At 39.1% G+C, this 15,588-nt stretch overlaps 1 protein-coding gene across 1 annotated transcript in view; it reads right to left on the bottom strand.

Annotated features, from left to right (window-relative positions):
* Positions 1–15,070, bottom strand: part of LOC109426513 (uncharacterized) — a 32,618-nt gene extending 17,548 nt beyond the window's left edge. The window contains exon 1 of the mRNA XM_029854253.2: positions 14,520–15,070. Coding sequence (XP_029710113.1) covers positions 14,520–14,897 — 378 coding nt within the window. The 5' untranslated portion in view covers positions 14,898–15,070. The remainder of the gene's footprint in view (positions 1–14,519) is intronic.
* Between the last annotated feature and the right edge of the window lie 518 nt (positions 15,071–15,588).

Here is a 15,588-nt window from a genome sequence, read left to right as displayed (position 1 = left end):
TCGGAAACGGAATGCTACAAGAAGCTGAAATTTTGACTGATCAATAATCAAAGTTGACTTGACAAAATGTCAAAATTTCAGCTTTATAGAGCATTCCGTTGCCCAGATATATGTTTGAGAAGCATCAGAACCCGACTCCGGATAATCGAGTCCGACCTGTAATGTGCCTTCGAATTCCACGGTTCACACTGTAATAAGCTATCAGTGAGGACCCAAGATAGAGCGCTACGATAGGTCCTCCTGACGTCGATAAAGTCGGAGAAATGTCGTCCATCAAACATAAAGTTTTCGATTTACGATTCCATTTGCTGGGGCGATCTCGAGATATTACGGTCAAGGAGACTGTGTTGGAGGAAGGATACTTTTCACAACTTTTCATCATGAGGAGGGATTTGCGTAGCCCGCTGGACTAGGTGCTACAAGTTTCGAGATCAATAGTGCTTTTGGTGCCGGGATCGGTTCGGTTAGTTCCTATATCGTGTTTGAAGGCTGCCAGTTGAAAGTGGAAAAAGGCTAGAATAGAGGGGTATTTGTGGGCCGTTGGTGAATCTTTTGGTTGTGCCACCCAGACATCGACATTGAATGGAGGATGTTGTGGGCTTTATCTGTGGTATGAAGTGGTTCGCAGATTTTTGAAGTTGTGTTGGGTCAATTGTTGCTCGCGAATTTTGGTTTGGCCAGATCCAATGCGTATTTTGATAGTGCCGTAGCTACGTGCATCACTATCGACCAGATGCCAGATTAATCCGGTTATCAGCATTAGGCCACGGGACGTCGCACGTTTCCTCAAGCGGATGGATGAAAAAAAATGGTGAGACTGTTGCATGCTTCATTTTTTCATTATTACATCAATTTATACAACAACTACCTAATTTCATATATCTCAATCTCGGAGCGTTTGGTACGGTATATCCACGCATCCTTCCTCCCCTGTGGATTCGAGAAGTGATCCGATTTAAAATGAATGTTCATTGAAATCGAATCATTTCAAAGAATCATCTTTGCGGTAAACGCTGCGCAGTAGGCCTGGCCGCTTTGATGCTTGTATCATATCTTCGATATGCAGCAATCATCAATATTGACAAGAAAAATAATCGGACGTAATCTAACCTGATTATTTTCCAGGATGCTTTCTTGTACTGGCTGCGCATGTGTTAGATTAGATTAGATTAGATTAGATCAAGGAGACTGTGTTGGAGGAAGTTGTTAAAAAAGGTGAGAATAAATTTTATTTATAATAAAGCGAGATATCACTAATCACTAGGGTGGCCCACACTTATATGAAAAACCAAAATTTCGAAAAATACCAAGTCTTACCTCCTAAATCAGTTGTTTTGGACTCCCAGAAGCTACGTTCAAAATTTGAGCAAAATCGGTTGAGCCTAAGGGGGCGCTCAAAACGCTTGAAGTTTGTATGGGAAAACTTGGCCAAATGTATGCAGAAATTTTAAGTTTTCGAATTTTGCCGCTAGGTGGCGCTGAAAGCGTTCAATAATCAAACCCTTTGGTATTATTGTAGGTGACTATATGCCAGAGAACTTTGTCGAAGACCGCGAAGTGATCCGACGGCTGTGAAAAAAGTTATACCCTAACCAAAGTGAGGCAAAGTATTGAGATTTCATTATTGATATTATTCCTTTACATGTATTGGAAAAATAACAATAAAGTTTATCCTCACTTTTCCTAGGGTATAACTTTTTTCACAGACGTTGGATCACTTTGCGGTCTTCGACAAAGTTGTTTGGCATATAGTCAGCTACAATAATACCAAAGGGTTTGATTATTGAACGCTTACAGCGCCACCTAGCGGCAAAATTCGAAAACTTAAAATTCCTGCATACATTTGGTCAAGTTTTCCCATACAAACTTCAAGCATTTTGAGCGCCCTCTTAGGCTCAACCGATTTTGCTCAAATTTTGCACGCAGCTTCTGGGAGTCCAAAACAACTGATTGAGGAGGTAAGACTTGGTATTTTTCGAATTTTTTTGTTTTTCATATAAGTGTGGGCCACCTTACTAATCACCCTTGTAGAATAAAAAGCCTATAGTCAAAGGAGTTTTTTAGATCCTGAATAAACATTAAAATCACCAATTGACAGAACCATGGCTGCTGGAAGCATTAGTAAGGTTCCTTATTCTTTAAAGGTACCCTTGAATTGTATGAAATTGTATTCAATGGATTTCTGGGGTCCCGGGTCATTTGGCCGAACACCATTTTGCCAAATGCCGTTTGGCCGAAAAATTCTATTGATCATGATTCGGCCAAACGGCATTTGGCCAAACGACCCATTCGGCCAGATGGCATCCGGCCAAACGACGTTCGGGCAAACGACATTCGGCCAAACGGCCGGTGACCCCTTGAAAAGTCGCTAAACTCATTACATGATCAAATATAAACATATGAACAAATAAACTTTAAATATCATACAGTGAAAAGATTACCAGCTACGCACGTAGATTCGATAACCTATGATGGAGTTTATTAATGGAGTTTGAGGGAGCATCCAACAAAATCCTACAAGACAACAGATAATTAACATTATTTTCTGCGATTTTATCATCTTCAATATTTGCATTGTTAGCGAGAGCCACGTTAGGAGTAGTGGAATAAAGTTAAATATTATTCGTGCTGCTTCTTATTCCTCCTAATGCGACGTCCCATTTTTTACCAAGCCTGCTTTCCAGCTTCGATTTCACGAGAACTCGTACAGTTATTATTAATCGAGAGTATCTTCTGCCAATTGACGGTTCTTGCATTCGCAAAGTGCCAGGTACAGACAGACTTGATCACTTGATGCCCAGGAAATTCCATTACGAAAACATCTTAGATCGAACCGGAAGGCCGAACCCAGTTATCCTCCAGCGTGGTCTAACTGAGTAACTGCACGTTAACCGGTTCAACTATGGGAGCCCTGCATTGTACGTGCCATGATTTGCAAATTTGTTTTGCATCATTTATTTTCATGTACCAAGTATTAAAAACAAAAAGCAGCTGCTGCAGACCATCCAATGTCCTATCGAATGAGGAATGCGTTTATAATTATGTCTTGCAGTTTGAACTGCAAAGAACCGATTAAAACACCGTGATGGTTCATCGATTTTCAAACCATCACCCTAGAGTAAAGGCTTAAGAGTGATGGGTCCCAGAAGAAACAAACATGCGTACCCATTTCAGCTACATGTGTTTTGTAATTTCCATCAATGTCTTTTACCCATGTCCAGTGAAGGGCACCAATAATGTGCATAAGAAATGCTAAAGTGTAACAAATTTGCTGTTAATTGACATCCACATGCATTTCAGCACAAATAACATACATAATTGGGGCAATTAGCGGGACCAGTTTTTGCGAACGACAATAAATGTGGATGAGGTCATACCCGAATTTCGACTGCGGGCTGTAATGATCCAGCCATTTCGGAATCAATGTAAGAAACAGAAGGTCCACGGAGGAGAAATGTGTACTCAACAATCAATTCTGTCAGCGAAACCGCTAATTCAGTTAATTGATTGCAAACGACGCGACGTCGGTGAAGTGGTAATTGCAAAGGCAAGTAACTTCTGTCTAAAAACAGACACGCCAACCATTATCAAATCAGTGCTAAAACCAATTCATACGAAGCGAAACCCAAAACAAACGCAAAAACCATTCATAGCTAATGAGTTCATCTTCTCCACTAGAGGAGATTCGAAAAAACTAGTTCCTACAGCGGAGACATTGACATTTTCGGGCATTTCCAAGTAGAATACCCCGCACGAATGCCACCGCGCGGAAGCCTGTTTGTGACACAAATGTTTCTCTCCAATTCCACATCCACTTGAGTCCCACGCGTACCAATACACACCAGGCAGATAGACGGTGGATTCGCACTTTCATATCTTGATGCCTTGCCCATCCCCCAGTCGTCAGTGTGAACCATCAGAAAACAGATGGGTCTTGTTGACACGCCACGCGATGATTCGTTATCTCGTAATGCGCTCGCTGCCCGAAAGTAATTAGTTTTCACGGTCTCGAAAAAAAAGGCATACCACACCGACTAACCCACCTTGGCGTTCTGATTGTATGGAACCACGCCGGCATGCCGTTAGTAAAAAAGTAGACAGTTTATAGCAACCATAGAATACGTGAAATGTTATCTATCGCGTCATCTATACTAACCAAAATAATTAACAGTTTTTTCATGTCTAGTAGATTTTCGACAGTAATCAAACCTTAGCAAAAATGAATGGTAAATCATGAACTGGACTTGCTTCTGACTATCATATTGATGAGGTGAAGTTTACGGAAAAAAGGGTAGCGAGGAGTTTCTTTTTTTCAAGACAATTACACCGTCTTCGGCTAGAGGCCGGACAACACATGTAACACCCAGTGGCCCAGTGGAAAATTTTCCGTTCGATTAAAAGTTTTCCCCGACTGGAGCGGGTATCGAACCCACACTCCGAGGCTTACGAGAAACCTAAACGTCTAACCACTCGGCCACGAGGCCGATTTAAAACGTGTTAAAGGTGAAGGAATCTTAGGAGACTTTGTTTGACTCCCCAAGTGATCAGTCGCAGTAAGAAGTGTATCGTAAAGTTGTTGAAAATGTTCACAACAACCTTAAAAATAATTTGATTTAGTATTTAAATAATTTTATTATACAAGATACTGTATAACACCTTGAATAAAAAGCCAGTGTTGATTATTCAAAAATACTCGTTTAACCAGTGCTGTAATGGTAAAATCAGAGCTGGTTACTCAAGGTTTCCAAACTTCAACACCCCCTGTACTGGTACGCCCCAAGGAAATGATTTCATCATTGCGCCTAATTAAGAATTATCCTGTGAAAACCCCTCCATGCATGATTATTTATCGATTTTTTCATTAATTATCGTGGAAAGGGCATACTTGTAGGAACTCCTTCTAGACATTTAACAACAAATTCTTCTAGGAATTTCCCCAGAAGTTTTTCCAGGAATTTCATCAAACGTTACTTCAGAAGATGCAATTCCAGGAGCATTTTTTACAAAGATTCGAAGATTCTTTCAGAAATCACTCAATGGTTTTGCTTAAGAAATTCAGCAATTTTTACTGATTTGTTTTAGAATTCTTTGAATTTTTCCTGAGGTTCCTTTAGGAATAACTCCATTTATTTAAGGATTTTCTCGGGTATTCATTTCCCAGGAACGGGATGAATGACCCATAAAAGGTTAAAATCCCTGGTAATAAACAAACAACAACAACATTTCCCAGGAAAATTCTTGAAGGAATCCCCGAAGGAATTTCTTAAGAACTTTCAGGAGAAATACCTAGAGAAACTTCCCGGAAGACTCATGGTAGAGTTCCTGGAATGAAATATTGAGGATTTTTTAAGAAAATTCGTGGAAAAATTCCCAATTAAAATTCTTAGAGAATGTAAAGGAAGTGTTCTTGGAGAAATCTGTGAACGAATTTCTGAAAATACAAATTCAGAATACCTAGAAACACGCATAGATAAGCGTCTGCAAAGATTCTTAGAAAAAAAAACTCTTGAGATATTTTTAAAGGAATTCCCGTAGAAATTCCTTGGAACTATTTTGGAATAAATTTGATCAAGAATCCGTAGAGAAATTATTGGGATTATCGTTAATGGGAAAGTCAAATAAATTTCTGGGTTAATACATGGAGGAATTAATGTATGAACTCCTGCTAGAATCTCTGGAGAAATTCATGCCTGAACCATTGAAAGTAATAATGCAATAATCTCTGGAGAAACTGCTGCAGGATTTTCTGAATTAATCTCAAAGGAACCCCTAGAACATAGAATTCCTGAACGAATATCTGAACGAATAGCTGGGAAATTTCCTCAAGAAACCAGTGGAAGAGCTTATTGATAAATCTGAAAGAATTGCTAAAGGTATTCCTGTAGAAAATTCTGTTGGAATCTCTGTAGAAAACTCCGATGATTCATGAAGGTATATCTATGGGAACCCCTTTACAATTTTTGTTAATAGTCCCTGAAAAAAAAATTCGAAAAAAAAATCGCAGGGGAGTTTTTGCAAGAAACCTTGGTAAATTTTAAGGCCAAATTCCTGCAGTAATTTCTGAATGAATCCATGAATAAATTATGGGAAAAATCCATAGAAGATTTCCTTAGACTTGGAAAACTTCCCAGACAACCAATTTGCACGTATAATGAAATTTATGTTCATGTTATAAGTACTTTTATGTGTTAAAGTTACATCGCATAAGATGCAGCAAAAGTGCCTTATGCGTACAAAAGTGGAGGCGCTATACGTGCATTGACGGAAAAATAATAACGCTATATGACTTGAAGCGATATCTTATGCGATGCACCGCGTGCACTATTGCGACGCAATTCAGCATCTTATGCGATTTAATAATTAAAAAAAAAACAATTCTGTCAGCTCGATATCGAACTAATGACCTCTGGATTCTCGAGCCACACTTCACACACAACACCAAACGCTACTTATGATACAACCTGAATAATTATCATGATATTCTAACTCACCTCAGTGTTTGTTGGAATGCACTTGGTTCACTTGCGCTGTGCGTGTTTGGCAGGCTAAAAACGATTTCCCGTACAGTTTTCACTGCCCTTTTCTGGCTAGCACCTCCCATGGTTAATTATCAAGCCAACTAATCAAATAATGATGACTTTGCAACCATAATTATGGCTGTTCACTTTCTTGTAGCTTTTTGGCACTGCATCCACAGTGCAACAGAAACTCTTTAATTGTTATCACATATCAAATCGCGTAATGCAAACATAAACGCTTCTAGCTTATGCGAGTTTGTATGCACACTTCAACGAGTTTATTTGTACTTTTATGCGATTTCATTCATACACCAATGCGAGGTAAACTGACACAACAAGAAAAGTACCAAGCGAAGTCGTATAATCATCGCAGTACGCAATTATGCGAATTCATTAGACACTTTGCGAGTTCGCTAGCATGCTTTTACGAGTAAGTAAAGTTCATCGCAATAAAACATCAGAATATCATCTACTGCGATGTACTCCTACCTTATAAAAGTTTATTTGTATTCTTATATGACTTTACATGATACATCGTAATAAGTTCAAGAAATAACATCATTTGCGATGAAATTTGTCAGTCAGACGTACATATATGCAATAGTGGCTTAAAAAGTACTTTATACGATGTACAACGTGGTTTCTTATGCGACTCCTGGTTGTCTGGGTTGGACAAATTTATGGAGGAATTTCATGAGGAATTTTTGAAGGTGTCACCAGTGAATGCATCTCAACTTTATTCTCTAGGATCGTTGGTTGGGAAGTCTTGTTTTGAAACCTGTGTGGTTATATTTTCTACTTGAGAAACACTGGAATCTCAATTTATGTAGTGAGATGAGACTGCCAAAGAAGAACTTGAACCTAAATGGATAGCTTATTAAAATTTTTAATTCTGTGTATTTTAATCTAAGTTACACTTAAATGGATTGCAAAGTTGCAAGGGCGAGTGGCTAGGAGATTTTAAGGGACAGGGTTACGTGCGGTTTCAAAGGGTTTTCAAATGAGTTTATAAGAGGCGGTTTCAGAAATGTATCAATGCATTTCAGGGAGTTTCAGAAGGTCTTAATGGCGTCTCAGGGGATCAGAAGGGAGACCTCAGAGGCATGTCAGGAAGTTCCAGAGTTCCAGATTTTTGGCGGGTTTCAGAGGCGTTACGCAAGTGCTTTCGGGAATATTGGAGGGTCTGAGGTGCATTACACGGGGTCTGAGAGGATTTTGGGATGAACTTGGAGGCTGTTGACGCACATTCCAACGTCTGTAGGGTCGATGCCGTGAATCTGGTGGTTCCTTGCTATGAATGCTGGACAGGTTGGTCAAAGTACACAGGGTAACGTCTTCACGGATACGCGGACAGAAAACGAGGTCACTTTAATACGAAACACATATTTTATTGTCAAGCGGTATGTACTGAACACTTTATATTAACAAACAGTATATTTCGATCAAGTTACTAGCTAATTTACGAACTAATTGTCTCCTACTGGGGCACCTTGTAGGCTTTTATAGTCTGAAAGGCCTTATAATTTGGCGGGAAACCCGAAATATCCCGAAGTTCTATAGAAATGCCATTTTCTTAAAATGTTCTATATGGGTCATCCTATTAGAACCCATATTCCGTTGAAATAAGATAATATCTGCACGAATGGAACTGTGGGACCAAATCACATTGATGCTTCCATTTAACCGCGTGTAAAGTGTACGCATATCGCCTCCACTTTAGCATCCTATTCTACATCATATGCGATCATGTGTTGGCTGGGCGTTACGAAGGCATTACGGAGGCGTTTTCGGGTGAATTTGAATGTTTCAGATGTATTACATGGGGCCCGTTGTGGTTTCAGAGGGATATCGGAGGCATCCTAGGAAACACAAAAACCCTTGAAAATCCCCTGAAACACTTCAAACGCCCCTGATACCTCCATAATCCCAATGAAATGCCCTCAAAGTCCCCGTGATCAATTTTAAATGCCCCTGAAACCCATTTGATTTAAGAGTGTTCATAAAACTTCCCTGATTCCCTGACCTGAAATGCCTCAAAACGCCTCTGAAACCTCATCATATTCATTTGAAAAGGCCCGAAACCTTTTAAAACGCAACAGTGCTGACAACCCCTTGAAACGCCCCTGAAATGTTACCAAACGCTCTAAAAACGTTCCTGAAATACTCAATAACTTTTTGAAATGCCTTGAAACGCACTTCAAACCCTTTTTAGCAGCCTTCAAAGGGTCCTGAGAACGCCACAATCCCCCCCCCCCCCTGAATCACCCTGAAAACACATTAAACGTCTCCCCGTAAGCCCATTAAAACGCCAAAGAAACCCGATGGAAATCCCTTAAAAGGCTCCTGAAATCCCCTGAAACAACCCCCTGAAACTCCCCTGAAGCCCTTTAGGCCCCCTTTTTCTGCGCTCTCTGGGAACTTCATGTAAACACCCTCGGCTCCATCTCAAATGTCCAAGAGAAGGCCTATTTCAAAGAACTGAATTCCTCATTTGAAGACCTGACTTAATTTATGCACAAAATTGAGTCTATCATGGAATTTCTAAAGAGTATTAAGGCTGGAGAAATTCCAAGTGACATTGACAAACATATCTCTAAAATTAGTGAAGTCATTTTCTAAACAAGTTTTATCATCGAACTACCAACGGTAAGATTGACGCTATTGTATCGCATGTCGATAGCGATTCGGACTCCGGCCCATATCCGGCTGAAGCTGACATCGACGATTGGGGTTTTGAAATTGAGTAAGCGATCTAGAAAGCAAGAGAAGCGCATTGCTGAACTTTTAAATACTAAGTGATTGAATTGTATGTAGTTTTAAGAGACATGAATGCACCGCTTGGTGTAAAATGTCGTTAATAAAAAAAAGACAATTTCTACAGAATTTCAGAGTGCTTCGCATGAATCAATTTCATAGTTTTTTTTTTTCTAAGGATAAATTTGGAAGAAAATAAGGCTAATTAATGATTGAATTTATTTTAAACTAGCTGTACCCGGCAAACTTTGTCTTGCCTACTGCGTTTTTTGACGTTTCAAGAATTTAGCCAAGTCCAAGTCTCCGTTCAAAATGTATGAAGAATCGGTTTTCAAAAACGCTCGATTTGTACATGTTTATGCCTCATAAACCTTCCTTGGGTGAAAACTAACAGAACAAGTGGAGCGGACCTGGTGTGATGGTTAGAACACTTGACTATCACGCCGAGGACCTGGGATCGAATCCCACTCCCAACAAACTCACAAAATGTGAGTTCTGCCTTCGGAAGGGAAGTAAAGCGTGGGTCCCGAGATGAACTAGCCAAGGGCTAAAAATCTCGTTAATACAGATAAAAAAAAACAGAACAAATCTAAGACGACCCAAATCGGATCCTCCGTTCGACCCACGTATGCCACTACATATATATATATATATATATATATATATATATATTTATATAAGTTTATATATATATATATTAGAGTGGGTCATCGTTTATATGGAAAAATGAAAAAATCAATAGTATCCCATCAGATCAAAGCATTTTTGATCCCATTTCAGGACCCAAATAAGTGTGCAAAATTTGGGCAGGATCGGTTATGTCTACGTTTTGCGCATCGCGTTTGAAGTTTGTATGGGGTTTTACATGGGAAAACACACTTTTTTGCATTTTTCTCATAACAAGCTCGATTTTTTCTAAAACCATGTAACCGATTAAGTGAAAACATAGCCTAGGGTGTCCCGAAAAACTTTGTCGAAGACCGCGAAGTGTTCTGATGTTTATGAAAAAAGTTATGGCGTTGGCATTGCTTGGCGAAACAGCATGATTTTGTTGCTATTGTTATTCCTTTACATGTTAAAACATAAACACATGCATGCGGTTCGTTGGTTATAACTATTTTCACAAGCATCGGATCGCTTCGCGGTCTTCAACAAAGTTTTTCAGAACACCCCAGGCTATCATTTTACAGTATCGGTTGAAAAGTTTCAGACAAACTTTTTCAACTTATGACAAAAATGCAAAAAAGTATGTTTTCCCATACAAAATCCCATACAAATTTCAATTGCAATGCGCAAAGTGTAGACGCAACCGATTGTGCTCAAACTTTGCACAGATACTCAGGACCCGAAACGGAACCAAAAAAGCTTTGATCTGAGAAAACGGTTCCGATGACCCACGCTAATATATATATATATAGATTTTCATTTAAAAAAATCAGCGCAACGTCAAGGTGATCAATATTCAAAATTCTTGGAATTACATGATGAACCCCTTGAAGAACATTCTGCAACTGAGACCAAACTGAAGAAAAAAGTTTTAGAATATATTTTTAAATTTTGCCCATATAACATGGAAAAAATCAACAAATTTGTTAATGAAGGTATTAATGTCGGAAAGATTCGACTGGGATTTTTGATAACTATGGGAGTTTTTCGGCTTTCAGTCACGGAAAAAGCGTTGATACTTCTATTCGTACCACCCACCCAACATCCCACTAGGGTGCTGGTGATGAACGAGAAAAGTGCAGTGTCTTTTAGAATCCGACAAACGATCGTGTGCAAAATACGATTATCACAAGTTGATTAAGATCGAGTCCTGAGGAAGATCCCAACCCAAGGATCGAAACGTTGGCAATAATATAGAAGTATCAACGCTTTTTCCGTGACTGAAAGCCGAAAAACTCCCATAGGTATTAATGTCGGTGTAAGAGAATTGATGTCTAGAACAATAAGCAGAGCTAAAAAAAATGTTGATATCCATTAAATTTATTCTCAACCTTTCAGCACGCGTGCCATGAAGCAGCTGAAACTGCACCGCGCTCGCGCTGAATACGAAAGTGTGGTTTTTTGGTCCTGGCCCCTGCGTTGCGTCGTAACGGAGTAATTCGTAGATTGCATACTGAAAGTTGTCATGTTAAAACTTAAATACTCCTATGCCAATTGCTTATAGAATGCTATTTGGGAAGGAACAGCTATCCAATCAGAGGTCGAAGTAAAAAGACATGAAAACTTTTATTGTCGGCCACGCCCATCTTCTCCGTTACGAGGATAGGAAAGGATGTGATGATATGACACCTACTTTAGGTGAGGTCAGCGACTCACCGACGCCCCCATAGGTGTCAAGGAGTTGGATATTTGGAATAGGTTGATTGGAGATTCACTATAAGCAAGTGATGCGATAAGATTCAGATTGTGTAAGTGTGTTATAGTAAATCGTGTTATAGTAAATCATGTTGGAGATTCACTATAAGCAAGTGATGCGACAAGATTCAGATTGAACACACTTACGTTATAGTAAATCGTGTAGATGTGTTGGTGTAAGTATAAGTGTAGTACAGTGGTACTCAAACTGCGGCCCTCGAAGCTCTTGAATGCGGCCCGCAGAGTACTTTGGAAAAAAGTAACTAATTGTTCAAAATAATGGAAAATATTTTTATAATGCCTAAAACTTTCATAACATTTGTTGTTCATTTTTGATAAGATTTATTAAAAATGACAATATCAATTCTTTTTTAATAATTTTCTATGCTTAATGAAGATGTTTTGAAAAAGTAGCAAAATTTTTACAAATATTGACTGTAGATAACTTAGTTTATTTCAATATAACAATTGAAGCTTTTGGTCTTACTGTGATGAGATTGAATGTGTTATTATAACGGCGCTCAAATACTTTTTTGAAGAGTTTTTAATACTGTCCACAGCTAAGTCAATTTTGCTAATTCTTATAATTAGTGGGAAGTAAATAGTACAAACAAACAGTTTGATCAATTTTGTTTGTAATACAAAATTAGCACCTAAAACATAAAATATTAGTTTCATCTGCTTCTCTATTTCAAATTAATCAAATTAAACTTCATGAAAATTCACAAAGAGATGGAATTATCGATGCCTGTTATGTTTTCAATGACCAAATTAAGTTTTTTGAGGCCAAAGTATTTAAGTGACAAGAGTGTAGAATTTCCAAATCAGGCCAAATATTTCTATAGGTCCTAAGTGCAGATGAGAGGCTCTCTTTAAGTCTCTTCTTTTTCCATTATAACGTGCTTGTATTTATAAATAATAATTTAATTCTTGCCGCGGAAATCCTTTTCCGTTCTACACATCACAAATTGTTAAAATGTCCACTGGACCTTTAGATATGTGTATTTATGATTTTCGTTTAAAATTGCATTTGTGAAAAGATTATAAGTTATATAATAGGGTGTTTCAGGTAATTTGGACAGACCGTTACGCGTATATATTTTAGACATTTGATATATACGCGTAACGGTCTGTCCAAAATACCTGAATTCCCCTAACACTCTCAATAAATGTAAGAGTTAATTTAGGTATTCTTTTTATTCAAATGATGATTTTTATTCTGCGGCCCGCGACTGAGCCGCAAAATCACAATTTGGCCCGCGGTATGTTTCAACCTGGGCACCACTGGTATAGTACATTTAAACACCAACGTTGGGAGTGACGTAGTTAAGAGATTTTGTCACTCCATGGGCCTTTTTGCTCCAGGGATGGGACACAGGCTGGGCGTATCATATGCAATAAATATTCTTAAACTGCAGCATCTTCTACAAATATCAAATCATCTATTTCCTGAATCGTCAATAATGTCTCATCATCTCTTCGGTCCACATATATTACATCCCTATTCCCACCCAATAGGATTGTTTGCAGCCAACATCAATTGGGTTCCCCCATTGACAATGCATTTGACTTCCCTAAACATTGGTACAAGATGCGGGAATCGAAAACGTGACGTCATCGCACCCTAGTGCTTCGGTCAGATTCTGATGGAACAACAATTATACAACAAACATCAATGTAGAAGTTTTAACGTCAGACCATATGATACACCAATTCACCATTAGGGAACTGGTTACAAAAGTATGGGTGTGATCATCCGGACACTCAGTGACTTGTTTTTACTGTCATCATGAGACAGACTTTCTTACAAAAGCTTATTTTAGCTCCTCGTGAACAACGCGGTTCGAGTAAAATCACACTAAGCTTTCGGGACCATAATGTTTCGATGTGTAGGATTTTTTTTACTCGCAGGATGCTTTATGATGAAATCTTTCCCTTTACTACCTGATTGTGACCCAGACTCTAGTTCTTTGATGGGTTTTGAAAATCACTTCGACAGCATGAGTAGCAAAAGGCGTAGTCAAATAGTCGAAAATTTATCAACATTTTGTTTACTGATTTTCAGCTATTTATTCATACTTAAAAAATAGCTTCTACTAAACCTTCTTGAGTTTAGTAATCACTGGAATACCACCAGAAATTCATTTGAGGTTTCTAGAATATTCACTTAACTTCCATCAGAAAGCAAAATTTACATTCATTAAATGCATCCTCAAGGTATTCTTCACGAAAGTCCTATACAAATTTATTTGAGAATCTCGATCGAGCTACGTTGATCAGACTAACACTTCTTCCCCGATGAACATAAAGACAAGGCCAGCCTATGCCTGATTATTTTTTTTTGTTTTGGTTCGTGCAGTATTTATTACTCTGGTCAACTATGGATCGCAAACTATTTACAAATTTTCAACGTTCATGAAGATCATGCAATTAAAATTTCAACAGCGGCAACATTCACTTCCAGAGCATAATTAGGGCCTGTCCATAAACTACGTAGACTCTAAGGGGAATAAACTACGTAGACTCTAGAGGGGACGGGGGGGTCTGGCCAAAGTCTACGCTCCATACAAATTTCGATAATTTTGTATGGATGAAAGTCTACGAGGGGGGAGGGGGGATCTGAGATAGCCAAAAATTAATCTACGTAGTGTATGGACAGCGCCTTATTAAATATTGCCTCCTAAAAGGACAATACGTGTATCCAAGTTCAACTGTTAAGTTCCTAAATACTGCATTTATTTTTTACAACTGCCCCAAAAACCCTTCGCCCCCAGAGTGAGAACCAGTTCTAACAATGTAACCCAATCGCCCCGGAATTCACGCAACGACAAACAGCAGCACAAAAGCCACCCCAGCAATGATTCGAATCTCGTTTGTCACACCTACCGAACGATCACCCGCACACGTCAGATTCTCATCTGGATCAGTTTCTCTAGCTGCAGTCGAGTTCACAGCGACGACATCGGCGGCCTTGTCCTGCTGCGGGGTTTCCTGGTGACTTGTCTCATTCAATGCGTGGGAAATCAACCGATCGATCGCATCGTGATAATCCGCCCGCTTCTGCTCTTCATCGTTAACGTACTCCTCCAAACCGTGGTTATCCTTATCGCTGTCGTCATCGTAGAACACAAAATTTGCCCCACAATTGCGCGCCAAAACGGCCACTATCAACACCACCACCAGCAACACTTTCATCACCTTTGCCACCGACGAAGACGACGACGACGACGACGCAGCCAAGGGCGGTTTCCTTCGTTTCGTCATCGTTGCACTCACGCACGCTATTCTGTGTGTTGTTGTACCCGATACACGATCGCGATCACACGCTACGCGAACGGTGTGTGTTCTAAGAACCACACGCCTCGAAGATGGCTCCCCGCGAACTGATTTCAAACTTTGACTTCACCAGCAGCAAGCAACGAACAGTCTGGTGCGATGCCCCAAACACACGTATCTAACGTGTATCGACGAATCTCTTATGTTCCGCGGTTCCGCCGTCGTTTGTCTAACGCAGTGGTGCCCAAGCGGGTGTAGATTGACTACATTATTGTGTTTTCAACTACAAATTGCGTCTGTAGATCTGCTGAAAAAAATCGTGACTTTGAGAGTTTTCAAATTGTGTGTACCCTCACACGTGCACAATAAAAACTTTGTGATATTACGACTCCTTTAAAAAATACTTTTTAAAACCCCTACAAATGTTAGAAATATTTCGATGATTCTTTCAAAAATCGTCACGGATTTTCTTCAGAAACTTAATCACAAATTACCCCACAAAGTTCATCTGAGATTCCTCTATGATTTCTTTAATAAAAATCTATCAAAAATTCTTTCAAAATTTTTCTCCAAGAATTTCTTTAGTTCTTCAGAAATTCATTCAAAAATCCTCCAAGCATTTCTTTAGTAACTCCTCCAGTGATTTCCTCAGGAAATTTTCCAGAGAATTTTTAAGTCA

The sequence above is a fragment of the Aedes albopictus genome, chromosome 3 (genome assembly GCF_035046485.1).
Source record: "Aedes albopictus strain Foshan chromosome 3, AalbF5, whole genome shotgun sequence".
Lineage (NCBI taxonomy): Eukaryota > Metazoa > Arthropoda > Insecta > Diptera > Culicidae > Aedes > Aedes albopictus.
The sequence above is the reverse complement of the archived record's forward strand: the minus strand, read 5'-3'. Positions and strand labels throughout refer to the sequence as shown.